This window comes from Chaetodon trifascialis, chromosome 6 (genome assembly GCF_039877785.1).
Source record: "Chaetodon trifascialis isolate fChaTrf1 chromosome 6, fChaTrf1.hap1, whole genome shotgun sequence".
Classification (NCBI taxonomy): domain Eukaryota; kingdom Metazoa; phylum Chordata; class Actinopteri; order Chaetodontiformes; family Chaetodontidae; genus Chaetodon; species Chaetodon trifascialis.
In genome coordinates, this window is record NC_092061.1 from 4,077,869 (window position 1) to 4,102,392 (window position 24,524).

At 43.9% G+C, this 24,524-nt stretch overlaps 1 protein-coding gene across 1 annotated transcript; it reads left to right on the plus strand.

Moving 5' to 3' along the window:
• Positions 1-23,723, plus strand: LOC139332921 (DNA repair protein XRCC4-like). Its single transcript, XM_070965104.1, has 8 exons — positions 1-110; positions 4,592-4,733; positions 5,513-5,706; positions 15,583-15,749; positions 16,293-16,457; positions 17,345-17,445; positions 20,210-20,342; positions 22,093-23,723. The coding sequence occupies exons 2-7, from the start codon at positions 4,595-4,597 to the stop codon at positions 20,332-20,334; spliced, it is 891 nt and encodes a 296-aa protein (XP_070821205.1). The 5' UTR covers positions 1-110; positions 4,592-4,594; the 3' UTR covers positions 20,335-20,342; positions 22,093-23,723.
• The last annotated feature ends 801 nt before the right edge of the window (positions 23,724-24,524 follow it).

Genomic DNA, 24,524 nt, shown 5'->3' on the forward strand with positions numbered 1-24,524 from the left:
GAAGATTGAAACGTCTGTCGAAAAAGTGACAACAGACAGAGAAGCAATGTTTTCACTTTCATACAAAAATTGCTTCGCTTGGACGTCGCAGTAGTTAGCCATACTGTACCGTAAGTGTTTGAGGAAAACGTGTATGTTAAGTGTTGTACCCACACCAGATTTACTCTGACTGTTAAGAAAACCACTGTAAATGAAAAGCAATACAGTGCAGCACACGTTAAGACACGGCGCCGCGCCGTTTAAGAAATATTACCTGCGCTCGTTGTGTTACCGTTGAGACTTTGTTCCACTGGTGAAGGTAGTAGCAAGCTAGCTAGTTAGCACTTGCCGAACCCGGAAGCGGTTATATTAGTGTAATTTAGCCGTAAATGTTAATAAACTCTCACGTACTATGACAAAAAGAGAGACGCGAACGTGTATTTTAAAGCAAATGTAGTTCAAAGACTACTTAATTTGACATTCACGAGAGCAGTCATGTAAAAATCTGTATACAGATTTGATGGTTACTACTTGTTACACTGACTTTCATTTGCCGGTTTCTTTTGGATTTTTGACAGTTGGTCACTTGAGATTTCACTTTATTTCACTTTATTTTTGGTTTTTAATGTTTATATTAATAACCCTTAGTGTAAATGAAATAGAGAAATTTGACTTATTTATAGGTCGATAGCCTTAAAGATCTTGTCTCTGTTGCTGACGTAAGACTGAAATTTTTGTGGTCCACTTTCCGTTCAGAGTTTTCACAATGAAGTCCTCCTCCCTGTAACCAGCCACGACAGCATCTTGATTGCATTTAAACCATGTTTCATAAATCCCCATCGGCCCTTCCTTCACAGACACTCCTAGAAAGCTCTTCATGTAAGAAAAAAAAAAATCTGTCAGATTGCAAACCACACATAAATATGACATCGCATAGTTTGTTACAAGAGTGAGGATGAACGCTTGGTGTGAAAAGTGGCTAAACCTACGAATGGAGAGTCTGGTTTTTAAGAGCAAGACATGAGCAAGTGTCAGCCTTAAACAGACTTGCATTCCTCTTAATGTGATTAAGTTTTATAGTTTACAGTGCAAACACTGACCAATTTGGGCGACAGCGCCGTACATGCATGCCTGATTACTCCGGTCGAATCAAGGCTTGATGTGTGCAGTCCTTTTCTGTTTGTGTTAGAGGTGAAATCAGGTCAAACTCTTTTGCGTCACATTGATAATTTGATGGTGGGGAAAGTATACTGCAAGGACAATGATCACTTTGATTTCTACATAGTTTTGACTCCTAAACAAAATGTGACAGATGGGAATGAAAATTAGGCTAATTACATGACTCGTGTTGTGCCTTGTCCTCTGTGCTTTTACACAACCGTACTGACAGTGGCCTTACATTTGCGACTGAGCAAGGCTTAGCTTTTCACAACTCTGACTCGTCGCTGTGTGAATATTGGAGATGTGAAAATGACCTGCTATTGTGCAGCTGGATCCAGGGTTTGCAAGTTGTTGTGCACAACATTAAACAGAAGAGCTGAGGTCAGGAGGACAAGCCTTGCGGGCTAGCAACGTATGTTTGTTTAAAAGGATTGCCCTCTTGAAAATGGTCGTTTGTCCAATGGTTTAAATGCAGAGCAGAAGTTGATTTGATTGCTGCCCGGCTGTGGTTCACTCCTGTTTGTTCCAGTAGGTTGCAGATTTCTTTTTCTGTGCAGACAGCTGGTGCTACAGTTTGTATTCTGTATGTGTTATTGACTGAGGTAAAATTTATTCCTTGTGTGATTTCAGTCAAATCTAAATTATGGACATTTTTTTGATTTATTGCACAAAACTTTCCGTGAATAATGACTCTATTATGTTGGCTTGCAGAACCAAACCACCAACTTCTTGAGCTGAATTACGCTGCCAGTATTAGTGCTTTTGTTGCTCGGCTCCTGTTGTCACTTCATTTGTCACCCCGTGGTTTAAGAGTGTCATCACAGCTAATTTTGACCATGTAGCCCAGGAAGAAGACACATGGCCAGCAGTGATGTTGGATAGAGGTCTGAAACTTGCTGTCACCAATTGCAAATGCTTTGGGTAGCTTATGGTGATGAGAAGTTTTTTAATCTGTGAGTTGAGAAAAATGTGTCTGCATGTAAGAGAAGGCATATTTTGTCATATGGTGTGAGACGGAGCGTGACCCATTACCTCTACATCACAGTGCCCACGGTTGAATTACAGTGTCTTTATGTTGAGGCATGTGTCTCTCAAGTTACAGTGACACTTCACTAATCCTGCTTCTGACGTGGTCATAGTTTATGCCAGTTCAGATGGATTTTTAGCCTTTAAGCCTTGATTCATTTGATTCCTGTTTGTCAAGCCGTTTAAGACATCTATTCCCTTGAAATGATAATGATTGAAAGCCATTGGCACAGTCATCTGCTGTGGAGGGCAGCACTGCTTCAATCCCTGAATGATTATGATGGCACTTGACCAGCCAAAGAGTTCTCCTTTCCATCTCGAAGCCGTTGTATTGGAGAAAGCATGAGGGGAATGTCCAGTGAAAGGACAGTGAGAGGAATGGCCCACTTGTCGGCGTCCATTAAAGAGACAATTAACTGCCTTTGATTCTTCTACTCTGAATGAACTCCTCATTTAAGACACAAGATGCTTAATTAGAGGCTCTCTTTGTCACTCATGGCTAGCAATTCCTGCAGACAGCTATGCCTTGCAGTTCACATGCGGCGATGCTGATGAAATGACAATGAAATGTTGAGTAAAAAATGATAGAGAGAGTAAGGAAAAAGGAAAAAGGCCATGTGTCAAAGCTCTCAGGGAGGTTTGGTTGATGATTTAAGTGTTCTAGCGATTGTGTCTGCTGATCAAGTAAGTGACCAGGAAGACTTTGGGACTGGCTTTGAGGGGTCCACGCAGATCTCCATTCCTGACAGACAGCGCTGTTTCTTTAATTGGAGTGTCCTTCTGTCATTACCACAGGTCATCGTCCCTGCACAACAGATGTTACAGTAACTAATGAGTAGCTGGGCTCACTTTATGAGGTTAAAGTTGAACCCTTCAGCTCCCTCATCTTGTTCAGCCCCTTCGTCCAGCCACACCCCCTCTTCAAGCACAAGGGGTCAGCTTTAATCTGTTGCAAGGGTCTTTACTGGTGTGTGTGCATGTGTGGAGAGGGCACATGTGCATGTCTGTGTCAGAGCTCTGCTGTATATCTCACTCTGAGTAACCTTGACCACCTGCTCTGTCAGCGTATATGGCCGAGGACACAAAGGAAGAATACCAAAAAAACAACCTCGCTGTCACGTCCTAACTTATAGCACGTTGTCCGAAGCCGCTCATTTTCATTTTTTCAAACATGTCCAGCTCGGCTAACTGCCAATTTAGCTGTCCTTTTCCCTCCATCTCCACACGCCTTGCCCTGTAGTTAAGCAGGGAAGATATCCAGCTCACCTCTCGCTTCACGTGGAAGCAGTAATCACATGTTGTGGCCTGGACATCCGTAATCAAGTAAAAGTTTCTCAAGCCCTTTGCGGAGAAAAACGAAAAGACTTTTCATGGAGCAATTTCATGGATTATATTGTAAGTCGTAGATTAGCATCTTTTGTAAATGATCTGTTGGACTTCTGTTTCTGGCAGGAGACTAAACTTTAAATGCAGAAGTCAGTCAGTTAGCCAAGACATCTGAGGGCCTGAGGGCAAGGTGACACTACCAAACGATGGTACATGGTAACATGGCAAAAACATGGCAAACAATGAGTTGTTGTCAGTATTAATTCTAAGAAGAAGCTCACCATGGTCTGGCATGACCATTAGCCCTGAGATGTGTTAGCCTGTAGCCACTGATGATTGACAGTTCCCTCCTTCACTCACATCAGTGTCTTTCATGTGATGAATGACTTGCAGGGCCGTCATTGGTCTTTGCTTCCTATTTTCAAGAATGATGACTCCTCTGGAAATGTCCTATTTCTCCCAAACTATCCATCTTAATAAGTTTGAGGTTAGAAATGGTTCATTCAGCTTCTGAGTTAATGTTACTACAAAGCATTGTGACTTTAAAGAGCTTATTAATGGAGCTCAATCCATTCTCAGGTAGATGTTTCCAGACTTAAATCGTGTTCTGCAAACTCACGAGATGTAGTTTGAGTCACTTTAAGAGCGTGCTGTGGAGCTTTGGATAAATATACATGCTGAATAAAAGCAGACAAAAACTGGGATTTTTTGGTAATTTTCTTGTGTTTAACAGTGTGTAATTACCTCGCTGGTGGGCAGTTACCACACTCCTGCACGAAAACCTGCCAAAACCTGTTAAACTCCATGTGGTTCCACTGACTCAGAGAGACCCCCATTGAAGACATGCACAGGGACATTTATTACCAAATCCAAGTAGTTAAACAATGAAGCACATTGATGCAACTGGAAGACTAACACAACTTTACAACATCAAACTGGAGTGACTGGAGGGCTGTCTCCGAAGGAGGTCTGAGAGCTTAATACTAACAGCAGGCCTTTGAATTATCCTGAGCACACTGCGATGGGTCGCTGCAGGAAAAATGAACCATAAAGGTGCCTTGTTAAGAGGTTCTTAACTCCCATCTTTGACTTTCTGCAGGTCATGAGTGGAGCAGTCCGACAGATCACTATAACTACTGATTCAGACGCCCCCTACTTCCTGCGAGTGGACTGGGCCGGAGATCTGGCTGCTGGATTCACTTTAGCTCTCACCGATGGGAACTCAGCATGGATCGGGGAAGGTATTGATTTCCAATACGCGAACAGTACAAAAACACATTTAGATTGGAGGACTACTCTCAGGCGATGTTTGCCAGAAATTTCTGCTCATATGTACTGCAAAGACCGACATCGTTCGACCATTGACTCGACCTGGTTGTCACCATTCATCAGACTGCCTGAACTGTGCAGGCACCTGGCTGAACCCCATCTCATAATATTGTAACTGTTGGTCCTTCAGAGGGACAGCAGTGACTTTGTTTCATCGTCCCCCTCTGCTCTGCTGCTGCAGCTTACAGGTGTATAAAGTAGATTAAACTCTACAAGGCTTGTCTTTGTATGTGCAAGTCAGTGTTCTGTGTGTGTGTGTGTGCGTGCATGCGTGCATGTGCACGTGTGTGGTTACATATGCACATGAGCACGTTTTCTCTTGAAGGACACCTGGAACATAACTGCTCCCGAGTTTTCTATTGCTGTCCATCTGCAGAGTTGACAGGTAGAGATGGGGTTGTGACAGCTATGTGCGGGCTTCTGGGTCGTCTGTGTTTCTGTGTTTGATGTGTTAATTGGGACCCTCAACCCCGTGTGAGCAGCTGTGCAACAGCTGATGACATTCCCCTCGGTTTCTCTGCATGCTTCCTTTTAAATCCGCTTTCACGTGCATCCATGCATTACTACATAATTAATGTTTAGACTTTTGGTCTGCACCCTGCTATCACCTCCTTGCCCGCTTTCCAGTTTCTCTCAACTGTACAACTTCAACGTGACGCAAAAATGAGAAAAATGCCTTTTCTGTGTGCAGTTTCGGAAGACGAGGTGACAAGGGAAGCCGACGATATCGGAGTCACAAAGGAGAAGTATGTTGAGGATCTTCTCCAAGCACTAACAGGAGGTGGAGGAGGAGGAGGGCGACGAGGCGAGAAGGAGGTGTACTCTTTCCACCTCACTCCAGATCATCGTCATCTTTCATATCAGAAGACGTGTAATGACATCTCGGTGAGCAAAAACTGAAAAAACCTTTAGGTTTTAAAAAGAATATAATAAACTGAAAGAAGCATCTTTAATGCTGTGTTCAGGTAGACAACTGCACTGCGTTCAAAAATTTATCCGCCTCAGTTATTTCAGTGGGACCGCTGCATTGGCACAGCGGTGACGCCAAAGCAGAGGGCTCTGGAAATAAAGTTGAACCTGGCCCACTAATCCAATCCAACATCCTCCAACTGGCTGTCCAAGCAAATATGTCTAAGTGCACATATCAGGTTGATTATGGTATAATATCAATGCCATACTTGAGCGCATCATCATGTCTGCATTTTAAAGTGCCAGCGTACGACACAAGGCTGGACCGAAGCTGCAGCCCTGAACCTGCTTATACTGTGGCTCTGTAGTTGGATGGTATTTGCTGAAACTGGTGTTGGGGCAATGAAGCATCTGAAAGAAGCAAACTCATGAACTAAAGTGGGTAGTTTGAAACTCAAGTGTTGAGGAATCTGTTATAGACCAATTTTAGAGTCGTCATTCTACATAGAGCCATCAGTTGAATTCCACAACATCATATACTTCCCTCATGTCGCTGTTCCCTGAGGATAAGCACATCTAATGACATGCAACAAAATAGAAAGGAAGTCTTATTTTTTACAGGGGCTGTTTAAAAGATAAGGTTTATTGTAGCAGAATTAGAAAGGCTCGGCTGCCTTCGGGCCCCCGTGGAAACAGCCGGAGATAGGAATCATTCTGTTTGTTCAGTCATCCAATAACGGCAGAGTAGTTGTCTAATGGCCGCGGCTCGTAAACTGAAAGTTTGTTCAGTGATAAGGTGTCTTGTGTAAACGCAAACAATCAGTTCCCCTCTTTTTGAATTCATGCACCAGTCCCTGACACGAACTGGAAATGTTGGGACACAGATAGTATTAAACACTGTGCTGTAAGGGGACTCTGACACAGAGAGAGTGACAGGTGGTGCGCATAGGTCACGATGCTTTTCATGGTGTTGTTCTTCCAAACTGCGAGCCGATGCCGTCGCCTCCAGGGAACAGGTCACTCAGGGTCCTGGGACCGCCGTGCAGGTAGAGGAGGACGGAGGGAAAGGGCCAGAGGGTTAGGAACGCTGTCCGGACCATAAAAGCCTGATTTATGGACAGGGCTATCCCCATCTAACAATGTTAAACAACAGTTTATTAGAGCTGTTTTCCTTTCTGTCTCAGACTCCCCCCGGCTTTCTTTGTCTCTATGAGTGCTGGCAGTGCATATAAGTGTGCATATGTGTGCACGCGTCCGTGTCCGGACATGTGCAGGCGAAGTGTTTGTTTTAGAGGGCTATCCGTCTTTGGGTGCCGTGCTTGACAAAATGGTTATTTTCACAGGATGTGACTTTGTCTCATGTGATCACATCCCGTATTTCAGCCATGAAATTATGTTATAAAGTGTAGAAAGAATGGATGGCGCTCAGTTTATCTGTTAATGCGGAATAAAACAAACAATGATTGACTGGTGTTACTACTCGGGACGTAGGAGGGATAAAGCTGGGGACATCCCCAGTTAGTCAAGGTTTTAGGAAATGGAATAATGGGTTATTGATACTGAATCATCTGTAGTGCTTTTTTGATGCTCTGTGTCAAAATGCCTCAGTCTTATTCCCTGTGCACGTCGTCACCAGCCGTAGTTTGACTTTTAGATTCCCAAGTGAAACAGATTCACCAGGTTTGACGGGACAGAAATGACCTCTCTTACTTTGTGTAGGTGTGGTGTTTGTTTTTTTTTGTACAGGGAAAAGTTGTTGCCAAAAGGAGCAACTAGACCACACAAAATGATTGACGGTGGCCCAAATCTCTCCAGCCCCAAGTGTGCATTTTAAAACTGTAATCCATGCTCACATTGTGTCTGACAGCCGTCGTTAGAGTGTGCAGTATGTGTGTGGTAGACACACATCTAAGAATCCAGGGGGACTGTTTGCATTAAGTGCAAACTACCACTCTTGTCTAACACCTGCTTCTTTTCTTCCCTCGCTCTCCCTCGTTTGCCTTTTTTTCTTTTTCGAACACGTCAGAGGTTGAAAAGTGGAACATATTTTCCCAGCCAGATAATTTCAGGGTGCAGAAATGACCAAAAGTGAGGCGAGTTTCCTTCGGGAACAGAAGAAAGGAGGCTGGAGACAAACCAGGTGGTGAACTTAACCTGACATTAATATTTTATGAATATGACCCCAGAAGGTGTAATGATGAATGTAATTTGGGTGTTTGCTGTTAAAACTAATACTAAGCAGGTGTTTAACATGACTAAGTCAGACATTATCTCCTCCTTAATGTCTGTTTAAGGACCAATCTGTCATTGGTGGAAAAGTAAATATTCCAGAACCAACACTTGTCAATCCAGACTTTTGATGCTCTTTCAGATTCAGGACTTTGGAGCCTTGAAGTGGAATTAACCGATCCTGCATGTGTTTTTAGGTCTGCCTCGATTTGGCTCCCAAATATGACAACTTCAGCTATTGTAACTTCACTGGCATGAGTTGATTGCACAGTTCCACTATAGTTAACACATCAATCAGCTATTGCCTTCGTTGCCTCTCTTTGTTCGATAAAATGTGCAGGATTTTTTTTTTGAAATTCGTGATGTAGTGCTGTGACAAGCTGCATGACGGCCCAGAGGCTTCCTGTCCTTTTAAAACAGCCGTCCGTCAGTCTTTGAGGAGTGCTAGGACTTCAGGAGATCTGGACCCTCGCTCTTGACGCTGATTGAGTCTCGGTGGACGAATGTGACTCTGCTTGTTCCACATTTTATGTTTGTCGAATAGCGTTGCAGTTCATGGGGGATTCCAGCTGCACCACACGATGCCAGCCACAAATTTGACTGGAGTGGTAAATATTTCCTTATTCTGACTGAATCATCCCAACTTCTGAAGTGTGAAAGTATGTGCTTGTGAGTGTGTTTGCAGCTTTTTCAGCTCGCATATATCACTGTTATTTACAAGCACCAGTACTGTATTTGTAAATGGAATACAGTTTATTCAATGAGGAAGGAATCCATATAATGTGCCTAAAGCAAAAGCATTACAGATAAAATGATAACAGTACATTAATAGCTGACCTTTTTCTTTCCTTGTTTCTCTCCCCTAACTTCCTCAAAGTGGATTTTTCTTCGTTTGAGTTATTCCATCTTGAGGATAAATTTTATGTTTTACTCCTTTTTTGCAAAAATATGGATGTCAGGTTCAGCGTGAATTAATGTTTCATAATGATAAGTTGGAGAAGAACTAGACAAACTACAAACTGGAGATAAATGACAGCATATGAGGCCCTTGATGTGGGGTTCCTTCTGGTTTTACAATGCAGAAGTTTTCCCAGTATAGACTAATGATTTTCAGCCTTTGATTCTCGATCGGTCGTGAAGCTCCTCGTTGATGTGTTGAAGCGGTTGTCGTACTGGCATGTAGGGCTGCAACAGATTTTCATTGTTAAAGTGAAAAAACACACAGATACTCGGCTTACAGTGAACTAAAACAGAGAAAAGCAGCAAATCTTGACGTCTGGGAAGCTGATGGACTCATTGTTTCGTTGCCTCTGTGGAACATTGTACTGCAGCCCGACGTGATATTTTACCGCATCATCTCGACGCTCGTGCCAAAGAACACCATCTGCCTTCACACTGAGACCGATCTCTTTTTAATGACATTATTTTATGTTAACAGTGGCCACGTTTTGATAGGCCCAAACTAAAATGCCCACAAGATTTTCATGAAGTGGCCAAAATTCTTTTATTGTGGTTTCAGAAAAAAAAAATAAAATACAATCTGCAATCATCCAAACATCAAAAGCAGCAATTAGGACAAACTGGTTACATGTTTGGCTTTTACAGTTATAGTTAAGTTTTTTTGTTCTGCTTTTCATGTCTGGGAAATTGTGGTACAACTGGACGCCAGATTTGTATCCTGACCGCACTGAAGAGTCAGATCCACCAACGCATTTCTCTTGCTGTCACCAGCAGCAAGTTCCACCTCACAGCTGGCTGGGCTCTGGTTTGTCTGTCTGGTTGGTGCTTACAATATCAGTGTGAGTGAACCTTAATAAGGCCTTCCTGCCTCGCTACAAGCATCGTTGAAGCCGGTACTGTAGCCAGATACCGAAGTGAAATGAAGCACTTTGAGGATTTACTACCTGCTCTTGAGTTGGTGCTGTAGCATCGCATGCCTTGTGTTTATGGGAACATTCGTGTTATCGGTGATGGGCCGGCTGCCGTCGCCCCTCACTTCCTGCTCTTTATCTGGCCTCACGCCTCTGCAAGGCGGACGAGGGAGCTGATGGGACAAGCTGATCTCTGCTCAGTGCCCACACTTCCCATACTGAGCACCCCTGGACCCCTGAACACTGTCCCTTTGTCGGCGTGCACACAGCGCTCACCCACTCACTTCCCTCTGGTTTTGACATAGTAAAAGAACAGAATGAAGGGATTTGGCCACAGATATGTTCAATATTATTTTCACATCTCGTATGAAATAAAGTAATAATATTAGTATGAGTTTTTCTTAGACAGTGAGAGAATTGAATATGCCAGAGATTTGAATTTCAATGCCCGCTTACTGTATCATTATTGATAACTGGTTATTAATTAACGGGGGTTTTTGTCCTCTGATCCATGGGAATAAATGGTGGGTTTGGTCTCCAGCAATGTGCTGGACGGTGTGATAAGGAAAGCTTTGTGTCCTCTGTGCCCACGGTGTGTTATGGTATCATTTTCAGTGGGACTGTGTTCTTTTGGCTTTGTCCGCCACACCTACGTCCCCCCTTCTCCACGGGTCCGACCTTATGGTCTGGCTAGCTGTCTGGAGACACACACACAAACAAACAGCTAGACCACACACACACATCAGACCATGTTGTAAAGTCAGACAAACTTATCCTGAAACCAAGACTTTGCATTCACAGATTTTGCCAAATCTTTAATCTCAATTTGTTTAGTCTGTTTTTTTGATGTTGTGTACCGTATGTTTCATCTCGTTGATTTTTCAGTGTTTGCAAGGTCATGAAGTTTTTTCTCAGATGGCTTTTCCTCTTCTTTGTGCTGTGTCATGAGCTGAATTGATTTTTTAAATGTCAGAAATTAGCCCACCCTGTCATATAAAAGGCAAATGTCAAATGTTGCCGGAGGCTGAAACAACAGCTATGAACGATTTACTCATTTATTGTAGTTTTAGTCAAGTGGCACAGGAGAAAAATGTGGCAGTGGGTCGTGGGTCACAGACGAACAGTCTGACCTCCCACACCTTGGCAGAGGCTGACAGCAGTGTGCACACTGACCTTTAACTTTATCCCTGCGTCTCGAGAGAGAGAAGCAGAAGCTCGAGAAAATAAAGGGAGCTTTTCAGCCTGTTTCTGTCTTTCAACGAGGAGCTCAAATCAATAAAAAAACATTCACAGATGCGTAAAAAATGAGCGTGCCGCTTGCTTCCATTCCCAGGTTTATGTTGTTTAGTGCATCCTTCCTCTTTCCGTGCTGCACAGTAGGCTGAAGGTAAACTTTTGGCGATCTGGAATTGACATGTTTACTGCAGCAGGTCCTTTTAAAAAAGCCTGAAAGTAAAGACAGTGAAACGCACGACCTTTGGTATTTAAAAGAAGGAGCCGAAGAAATAAACAGCAGCCGAGTGTCGTTTCCAATGTTAATCCGGTAAATAAGGGCTGTGCTTCCACAGTTTAGATCTCTGTATCTTGTGTCCTTAGCTGGTAATTCCATGTTAACATGCTGGTCAGGAAGATTTATGGTGTTAAACGGTGTTAGTTGGTAAAACTTTGATGACAAAGTTTGACAAAGCCCCAGTCATTATCGTGGAGTGAGACTCGTACGGTAAATGTAGGACATTGCAACAGTCAACAAGTGCGCAGCTATTAGTGCGCTCAGCATGTCAGAGTCCAGAGCCTTCACATTATCCTTTCTCACGTGGCTGATTTATTGCCCAGTGACTTTCCTCTTTGAGCGCAGCGTAGGTTTAGGCACAGGTAGCGAGAGGTAGAGGAGGGCTTTGAGGAGTGGATGGAGGGGAGGTTTGAGGAAAGATCAAAGCTTCACAGTTGTCACGCCTGGCTAAAAGTGCAGCGGCATGTGTGCGCGTAGAGAGTAATGTGTGTCTACTGTACGTTGTTATGTCTTTGAAGTGGACACGACGATGCACGCTGTTCAACAGCAGCAACCGTTCTTACTGCGCCTCTTCATACACTCGTGTCACCGTTTCTTGTGAATGGTGGACTGTCCTGCACAAACACTGAATTACAGCTACGTCAACTTGCTGAGGTGCTCGGTGTCATCCAGATTCCCTCCAAATCCCCGACAGGAGCCTGCGCTGGATCACTGTGACATCCTGATGTTGCTCTCGATTTTTATGAGTTCTGGGGAACCTCATCCTCTTCAGATACTGGGTGGTCTCCTCTGTGTCCAGGTCCTATTAAATTTACTTTAATAATCACTGAGTCCCTTGTTGGGATCTGACGGGGCATTATTGGCAGCTCTGGCACCAAGTAGCCATGTCACTACACAAGAGATTTTTACAGATTTATCTCTTAATCTGTATTATTTTTTTTATTGTGTAATGATTCAGAATGAAGTTATTATCTTTGAGCTGGCAGTGAGTCTATAAATTCACAGAGCAGGGTTTTTGAGCAGCGTTATTTGATTAGCGATCCCTCAAAAAGCACATGAGGATGCACATGAGCCCGTGTGGCCAAGGCATTCGGGGGGGGTAATGTACTGAAGGTTATTGCTGTTCAAGGGCCTAAAAGAACACAAGAAGGAGGCCACATGCAAAGACGACTAAGAGTCTAAAGTATGCAAGTGGTTCTGTGAGACTCTACTCAGGAGCAGTGCTCACAGTGGTAATGCTAACGTGATGATCTGTAGTACGTGTAATGTTTACCGTGTTCACATACTGATGTTTGCTATTTAGCCCTAAAGTAAAGCTGAGGCTGATGGAAATGTCATGTTTTACTGGATAAGTGAAAATTTTGACCTGATAGTAGGGCTGGGTGATATGGCTGAAAACTATATTGCGATATAAGTGTTTTATATAATAATTATTGATTTTTTTTTTTTTTATGACCTATTTAAAATAAGGACCAGGAGAAAAATACATTCAATTTAAACATTTTTATTTTAAATTTAACCTTCCTCTGATTATAATCCCCTCAGCTATCAAGGCAGAAAGGAAAGGAAATGTCAACACAACCATGGAAAACACTCAAATAATAAATGTAAAAAAAAGTGTAAAAATGTAAACAGAGAAACCTGAGAACTTTTTTTCTGCAGGTTTAGTGCAGAAAGTTCACAAGCTGATTCACCCTCTGCTGAATAAAATGTTTTCAAATATGTGGAGTGTTTTCGGAACATAGCAGAAACTTGACATCTGTAACGAACAAACAAACAAACATGATATACAGTACAGTAACACTGACTGAACTATAAAACCAGCCTACACATATGAACATTGTGCGGTGGTGCTGCGGTTGTTGGACGTTGGCGAATACGGCTGTGCTCCAAAGAGTGAGCGCGGCTAAGGTGGTTAAATAAGTTTGTGGTGTTACCGGTCTTGGTGGGGACGAAAGTCTTGCATAAGTTACAGACCATATTGGTCTGACTACGGTCCGACTTATAAAATCCAAAAAACTCCATACTGGCGAGCTGACTTTCCCTGTTTTATCGACGATTTCTTTGCTCGCTGCAGCGCTCACTTTCTATTTCTCATCTCACTCCTCACTGAGCAACAAACACGTGACAACGACACGGAGCAACCGAACTTGTTACTGTTACATGATTGGCGTGTTAGCGTGTCTCTCTCACTGATTAGCGATTACTCCCTACGTTGCTCAGTTACCTGAGAGCGAGAGCCTTTGTTCATGCAATCAACCTCGCTTCGCAACTTCAGGTTTCTTCCGACGAAGAAAAAAAAATTAGCGAATGTTTTATCGAACGCATTTTATATTGATATTGATGACGTGTCTATCGTGAGACATATCGCTATCGTTCTATCGGCCCAGCCCTACCTGATAGTGTCATTAGGATTTTAGCTGCTAAGGTTTTGGCAGAAGATAATAGAGTAAAAGTGTCAATCTCGAGGATTCAGCTCTGGTTTATTTGGTGACACCTGTAGTTACTGGTGGTTACAGCCAATGCGGTTAAATACCACGGGTCACAATTCTGGGGCCAGCAAAACAAATTATTGTCATTTTAATAAGAAAAGTCAGCCAGAAAATGGCTGCCGTGCTGAGAAGTGTGCTGCCTATCGCCTGCAGCTCTTCATCTCACAGCTCACTGTGACCTCCTCTTCGTTCCATTCCTCCTCCTGAAATATTTCAAACTGATCCGCTCTCAAAAAAATGACATGACCTGGGAGACGACCAACACCCAGTTTGCAACACCACAAATATATAAATATTGCAGTTCTTTCACCTGTGGGCCGTAAGCTGCCTCACCATTGTGTTTCCTCGTTTGGCAGTAGATAGTGACTTAACAGAGATTTATTTAAATGAAAATCTTCAAGATTTTCACTTTAATATTCCTAAAGAACAGAGGATGGATGGAAGCAGGCATGGGAGCGATGTGCAGCCCATGTCCACTCACTGAAGCACGTTCAGGTGCACCAGCGGAGGGGAAAACAGCTGTGTGGCCTGCTGGGACAGCATCAGCCCGGGACAAAAATGACAAGTATTTTATGAGAGCTTTTGAAGATGGCGGCTTTATTACAGTGGGTCTGCGACCTCAGCGCAGCTCAGTGAAGATTTAGCACCTCATCACCTTCTGGTTTCCCAGTGCATCATGGGCAGCGTGCTGTGTGCATGGGAGACTCTCCGAGGCAACAGGCAAACAACGATATTCTTTATTTAATTATAGCTGTTCTGCTTATGTAAAATTGGGGCGCAGCAGTGGAATTTAGAAAATCTAACAGATCAACTAAACATTAGTAAATTTCCGCATTTGTCTGTTGTCCGCTGCAAAGCCTCAGCCCCGCTCTGTGATTTCGGGCCAAAATGCAAACCAAATGAGGAATGTTTTATTACACCTGAAGCCTGCCTGTGATTCCGAAGCGGCAGAGAGGGAACTGTGTGCTCACTCGCATAGTTTACTGGTGACCAGTGAGTTCAATCTGTACTTCTCCTGGACAGACGAAAAGACCTCCTCATCTTAAAAAGTCTCCCGCTTCAAAGGAAAGGTGATGTCATGGTTTTTGCACCTCTATATTGCTGAGCGTCTTGGGATGACGTTGAGGTGCAAATTCTTACTCATTTTTTACTGTAAAAGCAGGTTTCGGAAGCTGCTTTAGGTGTGAGCAGCAGCTTATTGCCTTACATCCATTAAACCACGCTTCAGTTTTCTCGCCCATTGTTTGTCAGGATTGGGGTTCCAGTCATGCTTTTTCCCAGGCAGCTTCCTCCAGCTTCTCCTAGAGCTCGTCATCAAGCTCTGCAGTGGTTTGATAACGAGCCACTCATTTGAATTAGGTGTGCTGGAACAGGAAACATCTAAAGCATGCAGGGCAGGGGGGTCCGAGGACCGGAGTAGAGAAACGTTGTCCTAGAGGATCCTCAGGTACTCCAGGGGCAGCTGGGAGACGTAGTCTTAAATCTGTCCTGTTGACTCCTCCCAGTCGGGCATGCTCAAAGGGGGCCACGCCGAGGTCATGCCCACCATGTGTCATGAACGACCTTAACTGTCACCTGTCATTGCAGAGCAGAGTACTGACGTCTTCCCACATTGCTGAGCTGGTCAGCTGTTTCTGAATAATGAAGTCCGCCAGCCTGCAGAGAAAACGTCACCCTCAATATGATCTGATCACTTTGCATTGTAACGGTCTAGTCTAATCTTGCTCTCTCCTCTCCCTCCTCTCTTCAGGTGCACTTGGGCTCTGTGGAGCTCCAGCCCGCTCCGGACCCTCTAGAGCTGAACCGGGAGATGATTGGCCAGTCCCTAAAGCGCAGCACGGACCTGCAGTCGGAGAACTGCAAGCTGCTGGAGGAGAACCGCAGGCTGAGAGAGGAGCACCAGAGAATACTCAGAGAGTAAGGATGAGCAGAGCCGCCCTGTGCTTTGCGTTGAGATGAGGTGGAGCGCAAACGTCAAGCTGAAAAGGAAAAAACCATGATGGAATCTAGTCATTTTCTTAAGATGCTCTGCGCTGGTATTTGTTGTCTTGTTTGCATGCAACCTCTCTTTGCTTTTTAAGTCACGCTGCCAGCTGTTTATATGCACAGCAGTCACCCAGTATGACTTCATTACTGGTCACCCATTTGAGAGTATTGAGGGCTCCACCCAGTCTCTCAAACTGGGCTTGGGATTTCTGGGAACTAACTTCAAATGATTCACTTGTATGTCCTTCATTTTGTGTATTCCTGATGCTTCTTTTCAGATAGATTTCTCTGTGATTGTTTTTCTGCTCGTTCACTGCCTGACTTGTGTTTGCGCAGGGTGGAGGCATCAGCATCATTCTTCTCAGCCAATGACTCTGTATGCTTGTGTGTCCACGTACCAGCGCACACACAGTCCAAGTGCTCGTATGCATGTTTTTGCACACGCGTTGGTGTCTGTGTGTTGTTTCTCTCCAGGCTGGAGCAGCAGGTTCAGGAGAAGGAGATGCTGGAGACGGATTTGTACTCACGTTTCGTCATGGTGCTGAACGAGAAGAAGGCCAAGATCAGAGGCCTGCAGGATGCCGTCCGCCAGCTCCGACAGAGCGGCGAGCAGCAGAGAGATGAGGAGGGGAGACGAAGGTCAGCATGTGATTCTCACATATTTTCATTTTTTTATAGGCAGCGTTTACTTCTTCATAAATACATGTGGTCATTATAAGAACATCTGGGTCTAATGAAATGTTAATGAGCAGGTAGACGCTGATTTGTCTGTTGCACTGGGGATATTCACAAGGCGCAGCGTGTTTGACTGATTGACATTTCAACCCTAAACCGAAAGCAACCTGAACGTATACACAAAAACAAAGCCACAAAGTCAGTGGATACACTACGTCACCTCTATATAGCATCAGAAAACTGACAACACGCCGCACAGCTTCCAGTCGAAGGTCATATCATCACACGTCTTGTTGAAATATGAAAGTTTTCGATAATGTAAAGCAAGAAAAAGCAGGTAATTCTCACATTTAAGAAGCTGGAACCAACCAATGGCTCTTTCTTTTTTTAAACTGACATAGACAATCGATCAGTTACTGCTTAGCACTGAGACTTTTGTACAAAGAGTAAATCAGCATATTCAGGTCATTGCTTTCGTTGCACACTTCCAAGTTTTGTTTCCGAGCAGGTCAGCACAGCGCTGCCATGTGTGACACACCTTTGGCACCTTTGGCTAGAACACAGATGGTGGCTAATTTTTTTTTTTTTTACAAGTCTGTGTTAAACCTTCCATCATCGCAGCGCACAGTGTGTGGATGGAAGATTTTGCTCATAATCGCCACTTCTGTGTCTGGCTTCGCTGCCGTCCCTTATGGTTAATAATGTAAAATACTGAAAGATGATCACACAAAGGTTTTGCCAGCGCAGAAGAATGAGATGCTGTCTTTGTTTTTCCACACTCTCCCTCTTACGCACAGTTTTTTCTCCATGAAACACTTTCTCTCCTCTCGAACTTGTTTCATTTCCTTTAGTGACAATGACACAACTCATGGTGAAGATGACAGCCAGGAGAGAAGAGAGGACACAGTCCAGAGCATCCGTCCATCTCAGGAGCCAACTATCCTCATCACTGGTGAGTGTGTAGTGTTAAGAGTGTAGGTTTTCTTTTTCAGAGGGAAAACTGCTCCTAAACCCATTAAGTAACCGTGTAATTGGATGTCAAAAAATGAATAACATGAAAGTTAGAAACTAATGAAAAACAAGTGTTTTCATCTTTGCCTGCGTCAGAATGTGTTGTAACAGCAATATCAATGATGGTAAATAGATTGAAACCCTGCCTTGCCCTCTGATCTCTCAGAATGAAGTAACAAAGGCTTTTCTCGAGGGGTAAGGCAGAACTTAACCAGTGCAGCTGAGAATGGTCACTTAGCTTAGAAACACAAAGCTGCCACATAAGACACGCGTCAGTTAGAGATGATGACGGGTCAAATAAGCTAAATGCTGAACTCGTTAGGACATGAGTTTTCAGAAAGTCATTTAAAACTTCAGCCCGCAGAGGCTTCCTCTCTTGATTTCAGACACGTTTATGGAGGTTTGCATTTACATGCCATCACACACACACACACACACACACACACACACACACACACACACACACACACACACACACACACACACACATTGTGCTCCACTATTACACGTTAGTTGCACGTGCACAGTGTTGTGGTGCAGCAGGGCGGGCACGTATTGAACGTGGCACATTTTCGCCCATTCCTGGTACTCGTGATGTCATAGGTCACGATGTGACTCAGTATCGATGCAGACTCTGAGGTGAAACTCTTGAGTTCAAGCTTTCCTCAAATGGCTTTTACTGTCCAATAAACTTGACAGTTGAATGTAATTGATTACGTAAGCGGGGGGTTTTAACGTACACTTTAAAGCACACACAAGCAGGGAGTATACCCTGGGGTAGCCGGGTTCTGGGAAACACTCGTCAGTGAGTCATAAACCCACCCAGTGAAGTCTGCCGTGATTGCTTCAACACGGCCAGCCATGAGGTGGTCTTCCCCTTCCTGCATCAAGCAGAGCAGGCGTGATGTCACATCTGCTGAGTCATACCCCCCTTGTGCTACAGAGCTGCAATCTGCTGGGATAACCTACCGATCGTTGTCAATGGCTGTGTTTGTGCTCGGAGCCAAACTCCCCCCCCCTCAGGAGGATAATGCAGTTGCAAAACACTTTGACGTTACAGTGACTTCAGCAGGTTCTGTTGTTTGCTCTCATCTTGTGCACTTTCACTCACTCACACGCACTCATGTACACACTCCCTCCCCGCTCTTCGTCCCAGCCTGCATGGCCTCACTGAAGATGGATGGAGGTTGCGGATTGCGCAGTGAGGGTCTTGGCTCACACGCTTCGCTGTTTGCAGTCCAGAAGGGGTTTACAAAGCCTTCTTGTGGTGTCAGCCTGTCAGAGAAAATCACCCGGCGCTTTTCTCTTATCTTTACGCCTTGATGGATTCGTTTCCTTCTTCTCTCCGTATTCTGAGCTACTTAGCATTTCGTGTGTGTGTTCCAAATTCGCCGTAGTACTCGCACTATTTCAGCTGTCCAACAAATCAGTCTCTGGGCGTTTCTCTCTTGGCCTGAACCACCTTGTTGGAAACAAGCAGCATATTCACGTCGGTGGCTGTTACAATAGGCTAATGGATGCCTAACGTATTGTTACCCCTTTCTTGTTTATATTGTGCAACCTTGTCTGGTAACCCCAGCAATCAATTAATTCATAGCCGCAGTCACAATCAAACATACAACATGAGCCACAACAATCCTTTGTGTGTGCAGATTCAGTAAACACATACAGAAAGTAAACTTTGGTGAATTTGAGATCTCACTGACATTTGTTTTGTTAAAGTCGAGTCTCCACCCGTTTGACCCAGATCAGAAACTGCAATAGCAAACTGATGATTTATTTGCACAATCATGAAATCTACCCAAGCTACACCGTCATAGCGGGCTACACGGCTCCCCTCTGACACGGCTGGCCCCAGTTAACCCTCGCGCCTCGGGGCGTGTTTTCATATTGCCGAGGCCTGATAAGAGCGAGTAATGACAGAGCAGAATCGGAGACAAAAGAAGAGATTCTCTTCGACTTGTTCCCTCCAGGTTTAGCATCTGATTGTGAGAACATGGGAAGCACATCACTCACCATGGAGTGACTGAAGATAAAAGAGATAGAGAGGAGAGAGGCAGCGTGGTGTAAGCGATCAGGGAGGACCTGAGATGAGGAACAAAGACGTGGATAAAAATGAAAAAGAGGGACTTTAATGCCAGACTCCCTCCACTCTTCAGTCATTATACTGTGAATGTTCACGGCAGCATTAATTTCACCATTGGCATTAAAAGCTTGTTCTCCTAATCAAGTCTTCTGAGTGTTTGACTTTTTTGCTCAATCTGTCGATCTCTGAATTCGAATAGGCTAGCAGCCGTGTTAAAGGGCAAACAGGTGTGTTTGTATGTCTGTCCGTATGTAAGCGATTCTTCTCCCTCTGAGTGTGACCGGGCTTGTGTGGAATGCCAGATCTCTATTCCCGATAAAGGTCACCAGGACTTAAGGTGTCCAGGGTTGACAAAGGTTATCTGAGGCAATTTGAACCCAGAAACTGCCACAGATTTGCCCCAAAAGAAACTGATGGAGAACCAGTTCAAGCACTGAAGATGCTAGTAATGCCAAAAATGTGGAACAAGCAAAGACACCAGTGTGCAGGCATTCAGAGGCATTTGTTTAGAGGCATTTGAGTCCAACTGTTCATTGTAAAGAAATGTAATGAACACCAAGCCACAGCATCAGAGGTGCTTTCTGAGCTGTTCTGTGTGTGCTGCATGCGTTGTGTACAGGTCGGGATCTGGTGTGCCACGGCATCTCTCTGGACCAGACGTTTTCTGACGATGAAGATGAGCAACCGAGACGAAAGCGGAGGTTGCTTCACACCCTGAGCCCAGAGAGCTGTGAGCAGGAATAAAATCTCAGGTTAGTCAGATAACCAAGGCAACCAGTGGATGGCCATATTTGGTATCACCACTGCAGCCCTGCATTTCTGACATTTTTAGTTCATGAAGCTGTTGGACGAAGCCTCACTTCACATACAGTAGCAGCACAAAGACAAAGCTTATCACTGCAGGAGTTTAGATGGGAACGTTCAAGAGAAATTCACATGATTACATACTGCAGATGAAGACCTCCATTGTCTCCACGCTTCTTTCAGTGAAATAATAAACTGTTCCAGGTGGCCCCAAACCATAGTTACAACAATGCGGGGAAAATCATTTCAAGCTTAGTTTTATGGGCCTGTGAAACATTTTTCTCATTTCCCCCAAACTTCATTCATGACTTCTCTTCAGTTTCGGCACTCAGACAAGCGTCTGAAAAGCCACCGCAGTAACAGATGTGGGGTGCCCTACTGAATTTTTATCTTCCACTCCTCCCATTAAAAAAGGGTGAATCATCATTTTGTCGTCATCATTTGTGTTGCAGAAAAAAACGCACATGCACACTTCCCAGCATCCACCAGCGTCCGCTCTGGGCTCTGCACATTTGTGCATAATGATTTAACTCTTGTAGCAATGATTGCATTACTCATTAGGGCCATACAGCGCTCCTCATGCTGCCTCTGACCACAGCACTGGTCTCTGATGTGGAGCTGGTCTCCAGATGCTCAAGAGTAGTTGCCGTCTCCTCCTAAGAAATAGGGGTTAAATGCGAGAGACATTACAGTTTTTAGAATGCACTTACAAAAAGAGAAACAACAGACAATGATATTTCTTATCTCTATCCAATCACTTCTTCTGATTTTCCCATGGGAGAAAACATTTCAATGGGTGTGAACGCCTTAACAGCATGGCTTTATAAAGATGGACTCACTGGTGGGTCTGACAGGGTTTAAGAGATAAATCAGCTTCTGTTAATGTTTGGCTTTTCAGAGGTGTCTCCTGAACGTCCGGCTCAGACGTACAACGTTGTTCCTTCTGTCTGCATTCAGCAGCTGCATGTTGTCCTCATACTGTACTGACTCACTGCAGGAGAATGATCACAGTTTGTTGGAGTTTAAGATCTCAAAATCGGGCGCAGACTAACGTTGGAATGCTCCTGCTGCAAAAACAAAGTCTGAAAAGCAACATTTATCACAGTGATGCACTATATCGTCAGGAAATACACAAATGAGTACTTTTCACACAGTGAGATCTCCAGATCACGTGGCTGCATTGGACAGTAACATCAGCCTTCAGCTGTCATCATGTTGTCAGCCCATTTACGGTACATTTGGCCAGCTGATCACCTCTCTTGTTGTTGTTGGACTGACGCGTCTTTTAAATCTGAAGTCCTCATAACATCCTCCCACAGCTTACATTTGGGTGTTGGCTGGCAAATAAACAGAACTGAAAATGACTGCAGTGTGTAGTGTCGCTTGGACCAACCAAGCAATGAACCATCTGACCAGAGAAAGCATGTTTTTCTCTATCGAAACAACTCGCGTGAACTTATTGATACTGTGATATTATTCAGCCTCAGAGTTCATGTCAATATATTGAACTGTACGTTCCTGAAGTACGTCTCCATATTGAGGGTTACAGTATTAACTATGTGCTGTTTGTTTTATTAGTGCAAATTATATATTACCACTAACTTTCCCTCCTTTCTCCTCTCTGTTCCCTACTGCCTTTGCCCCACTTTGTCCCTGCCCTGTCTCCACCCTCCTCCTCCTCCTCCTCCTCCTCCTCAGTCAATAGCTGACATCCAGGACTCATCATGAACGTGATTAAATCCCTAAACCTAAGGCTGTTATGATGAACAAGCTTTGTTGATCCCTGCCCAGCTTTATGGAGAGCAACTTTCAGCTAGTCAGCCCTCACCTCGACACGCACGAGGAAAACAGTGACAACCAGGCAACGGTGTCCTGGAGATGTCCCCAGATTCGATGCCAGATTTGGTCCCAGATTGCGAAAGCAGTTTTCAGAAAGCCGAAGCGTGTTACTGCCATCTGGTTTGCTTTAGCTGTGACAGTTACCTGCCACAGCTCTCACGAGACACTCGCTGCTTGTCTCTCGTCTTCAATAAATCAGAAGACAAACAAGCGGCGAAGATATCTTTTCCCAAACGGTCCAGTCTGCGTGCTCCGTTTGCTGCTGCCGTCAGGACTTCGCCCAGATGCGATAGCGGTCATGTGATAACACAACAGGCACTTAACGCCCTCCAGCGCCTCCTGGAGAACTGATGCCATTGCTGCTAATGACTTGGAGAGCATGGTAGAGAATCTGGACCAGGAATATGAGAGCAATTTCTCTCAAGAGTTCGCCCTGAGCTCGCATTTGGCTTCCAAGCCCCTCGGCCTTGGCTCCGTGTGAGACCAGAGAAAGAGTAACAACTACTGAGGGACAGCAGGCTACACCCAGAGAACAGGGTGTCACCACCAAGGCACCGAAGCTGCTTTGTTGCTGCTTATTCATCATGTCTTGCTGATGTTTTCCTCCTTCTTTTCATTGTGAAAATAAACCCTGCCATCTCTGTCATTTCCCTTTTCTAAACTAGCGTTTTGCTAACAATAATTTGCCCTCCCCCTTTTTTCTCATTTTCATCTGCCCTTTTATTCTGTAGATGTTCTGTGGCCCGAACTTCCTGAGGGGTGTTTTGCAGAAGGTTAATAGGGTTATGTTGTCTCTCGCCGCCCTCACCTCCTCACCTCTTCCTTTACCTCTGCTACCAGCTTTAGGTCCTGAGGTCATCACAGTGTGTCTTCACACTGACAGTAATGAACGTATGGAGACTTATTCGGGGTCTTATCTGACCATTCTACCTTTGACTCCTGGACCTTCCTGCTGTCTTTTATGATTCTGATGATACCTACATGTCTGCTGAAGACCACGGGTGGCTGCCAGGATAATCCCACAACACGCGCTTGCTGCTTTAGTAATCCCCACAGGAATGTCACACTCTCCTCTCTACATCCCATCAATAAGGTATTTTATAAAGGGAAGTCCAGATCAGTTTCTGAGGATGAATTACAGATGAGCGCATGGCAACGTGCGATGGAGGACGAGACGATGAGGAGAGTCCACTGAGTGTTTCATCAGGGATGAGCACGCCCACTTATTAATGCACATGTTTCTTTATTTTGCACAGAACCTGGTGTTCATTTTCTCTTATTTAAAAGATTTCTAAATCTTATTTTTATTTGATTTTAAATTTGACAAATGTTCCCTTTAAATGTATTTAAAGTACAGGAAGGAGAAAGTCGTGTTTTACTATGAGAAATCTCTTTCAGATGTTTTATGTTGGTAAATACATGTCGTGAAATCTTGTCCCACAAGATGTTAATTTCAGCGTGACTTAAATAAACATTTACTTTGCAATCTTTTCACCTTCTCAGCATTTTCTAAATCATATGCCACTGCCCAAGATACAAACAGCGTGTGAGGAGTATTCATTTTGTGAATGAGAGTGATCAGGTGAATTTAGCTGAAAGCCACGACGTGTTCATTCATTTTACACGCGAACGGCTTCTGTCATGAGAGGTTTTATTCTGTGCGGTTTAAATCAACGCGATGAAGATGGTTTTAATACAGTGCTGTACCCTGACTCAGCCTGTATTACTGGCAAGAATTTGATAGCCTGGAGAATATTAATTTCTAATGAGAATTTAATAATTAAGAGTTATTATTAAAGTATGTTTTTCTAAAAATAAAGAACCTTTAATTATGTTGCATGAGCTGCAGCAACTGCAGCCTACAGAGTGGACAAATTAGTAGAACTCAAGAGAAATGTTATACCAGAGCAACTAATAATACCAAATGTAAGACCCAATGGATGAACTTGCTTTGTGTTGGCTTATCATCAGAATCAGAAACCACTTTATTATCAAGTCGGTTTTCACACACAACGGATTTCTTATTGTCATCATGGTGCCGAACGGTTAAAATTAATAAATGAAGCAAAGACAAGTAGCGAAGAAGTCAAGAAAGCAGAAATGTACAATTAAAATCTGTAAAATATCCGTATTCTAAATTAAAGAGCAGTACATTGTTTAGAATGGGAAGGATGAAATGTGCAAAATATTAACTAAAGTGCAAATGTTCACAGTATAAAGAAAAAAGAATATGTGCAATGTGTGAAAATAAAAAGAAGTGCGTTAATGTAATGTGTCACATTGAATGTGGA

Coding starts and splice junctions, on each gene's coding strand:
- LOC139332921 (XM_070965104.1), top strand. CDS start 4,595: ATGAGTGGAGCAGTCCGACAGATCACTATAACTACTGATTCAGACGCC. Junction 5,707..15,582: donor AGACGTGTAATGACATCTCG/GTGAGCAAAAAC, acceptor TCCTCTCTTCAG/GTGCACTTGGGCTCTGTGGA. Junction 15,750..16,292: donor CACCAGAGAATACTCAGAGA/GTAAGGATGAGC, acceptor GTTTCTCTCCAG/GCTGGAGCAGCAGGTTCAGG.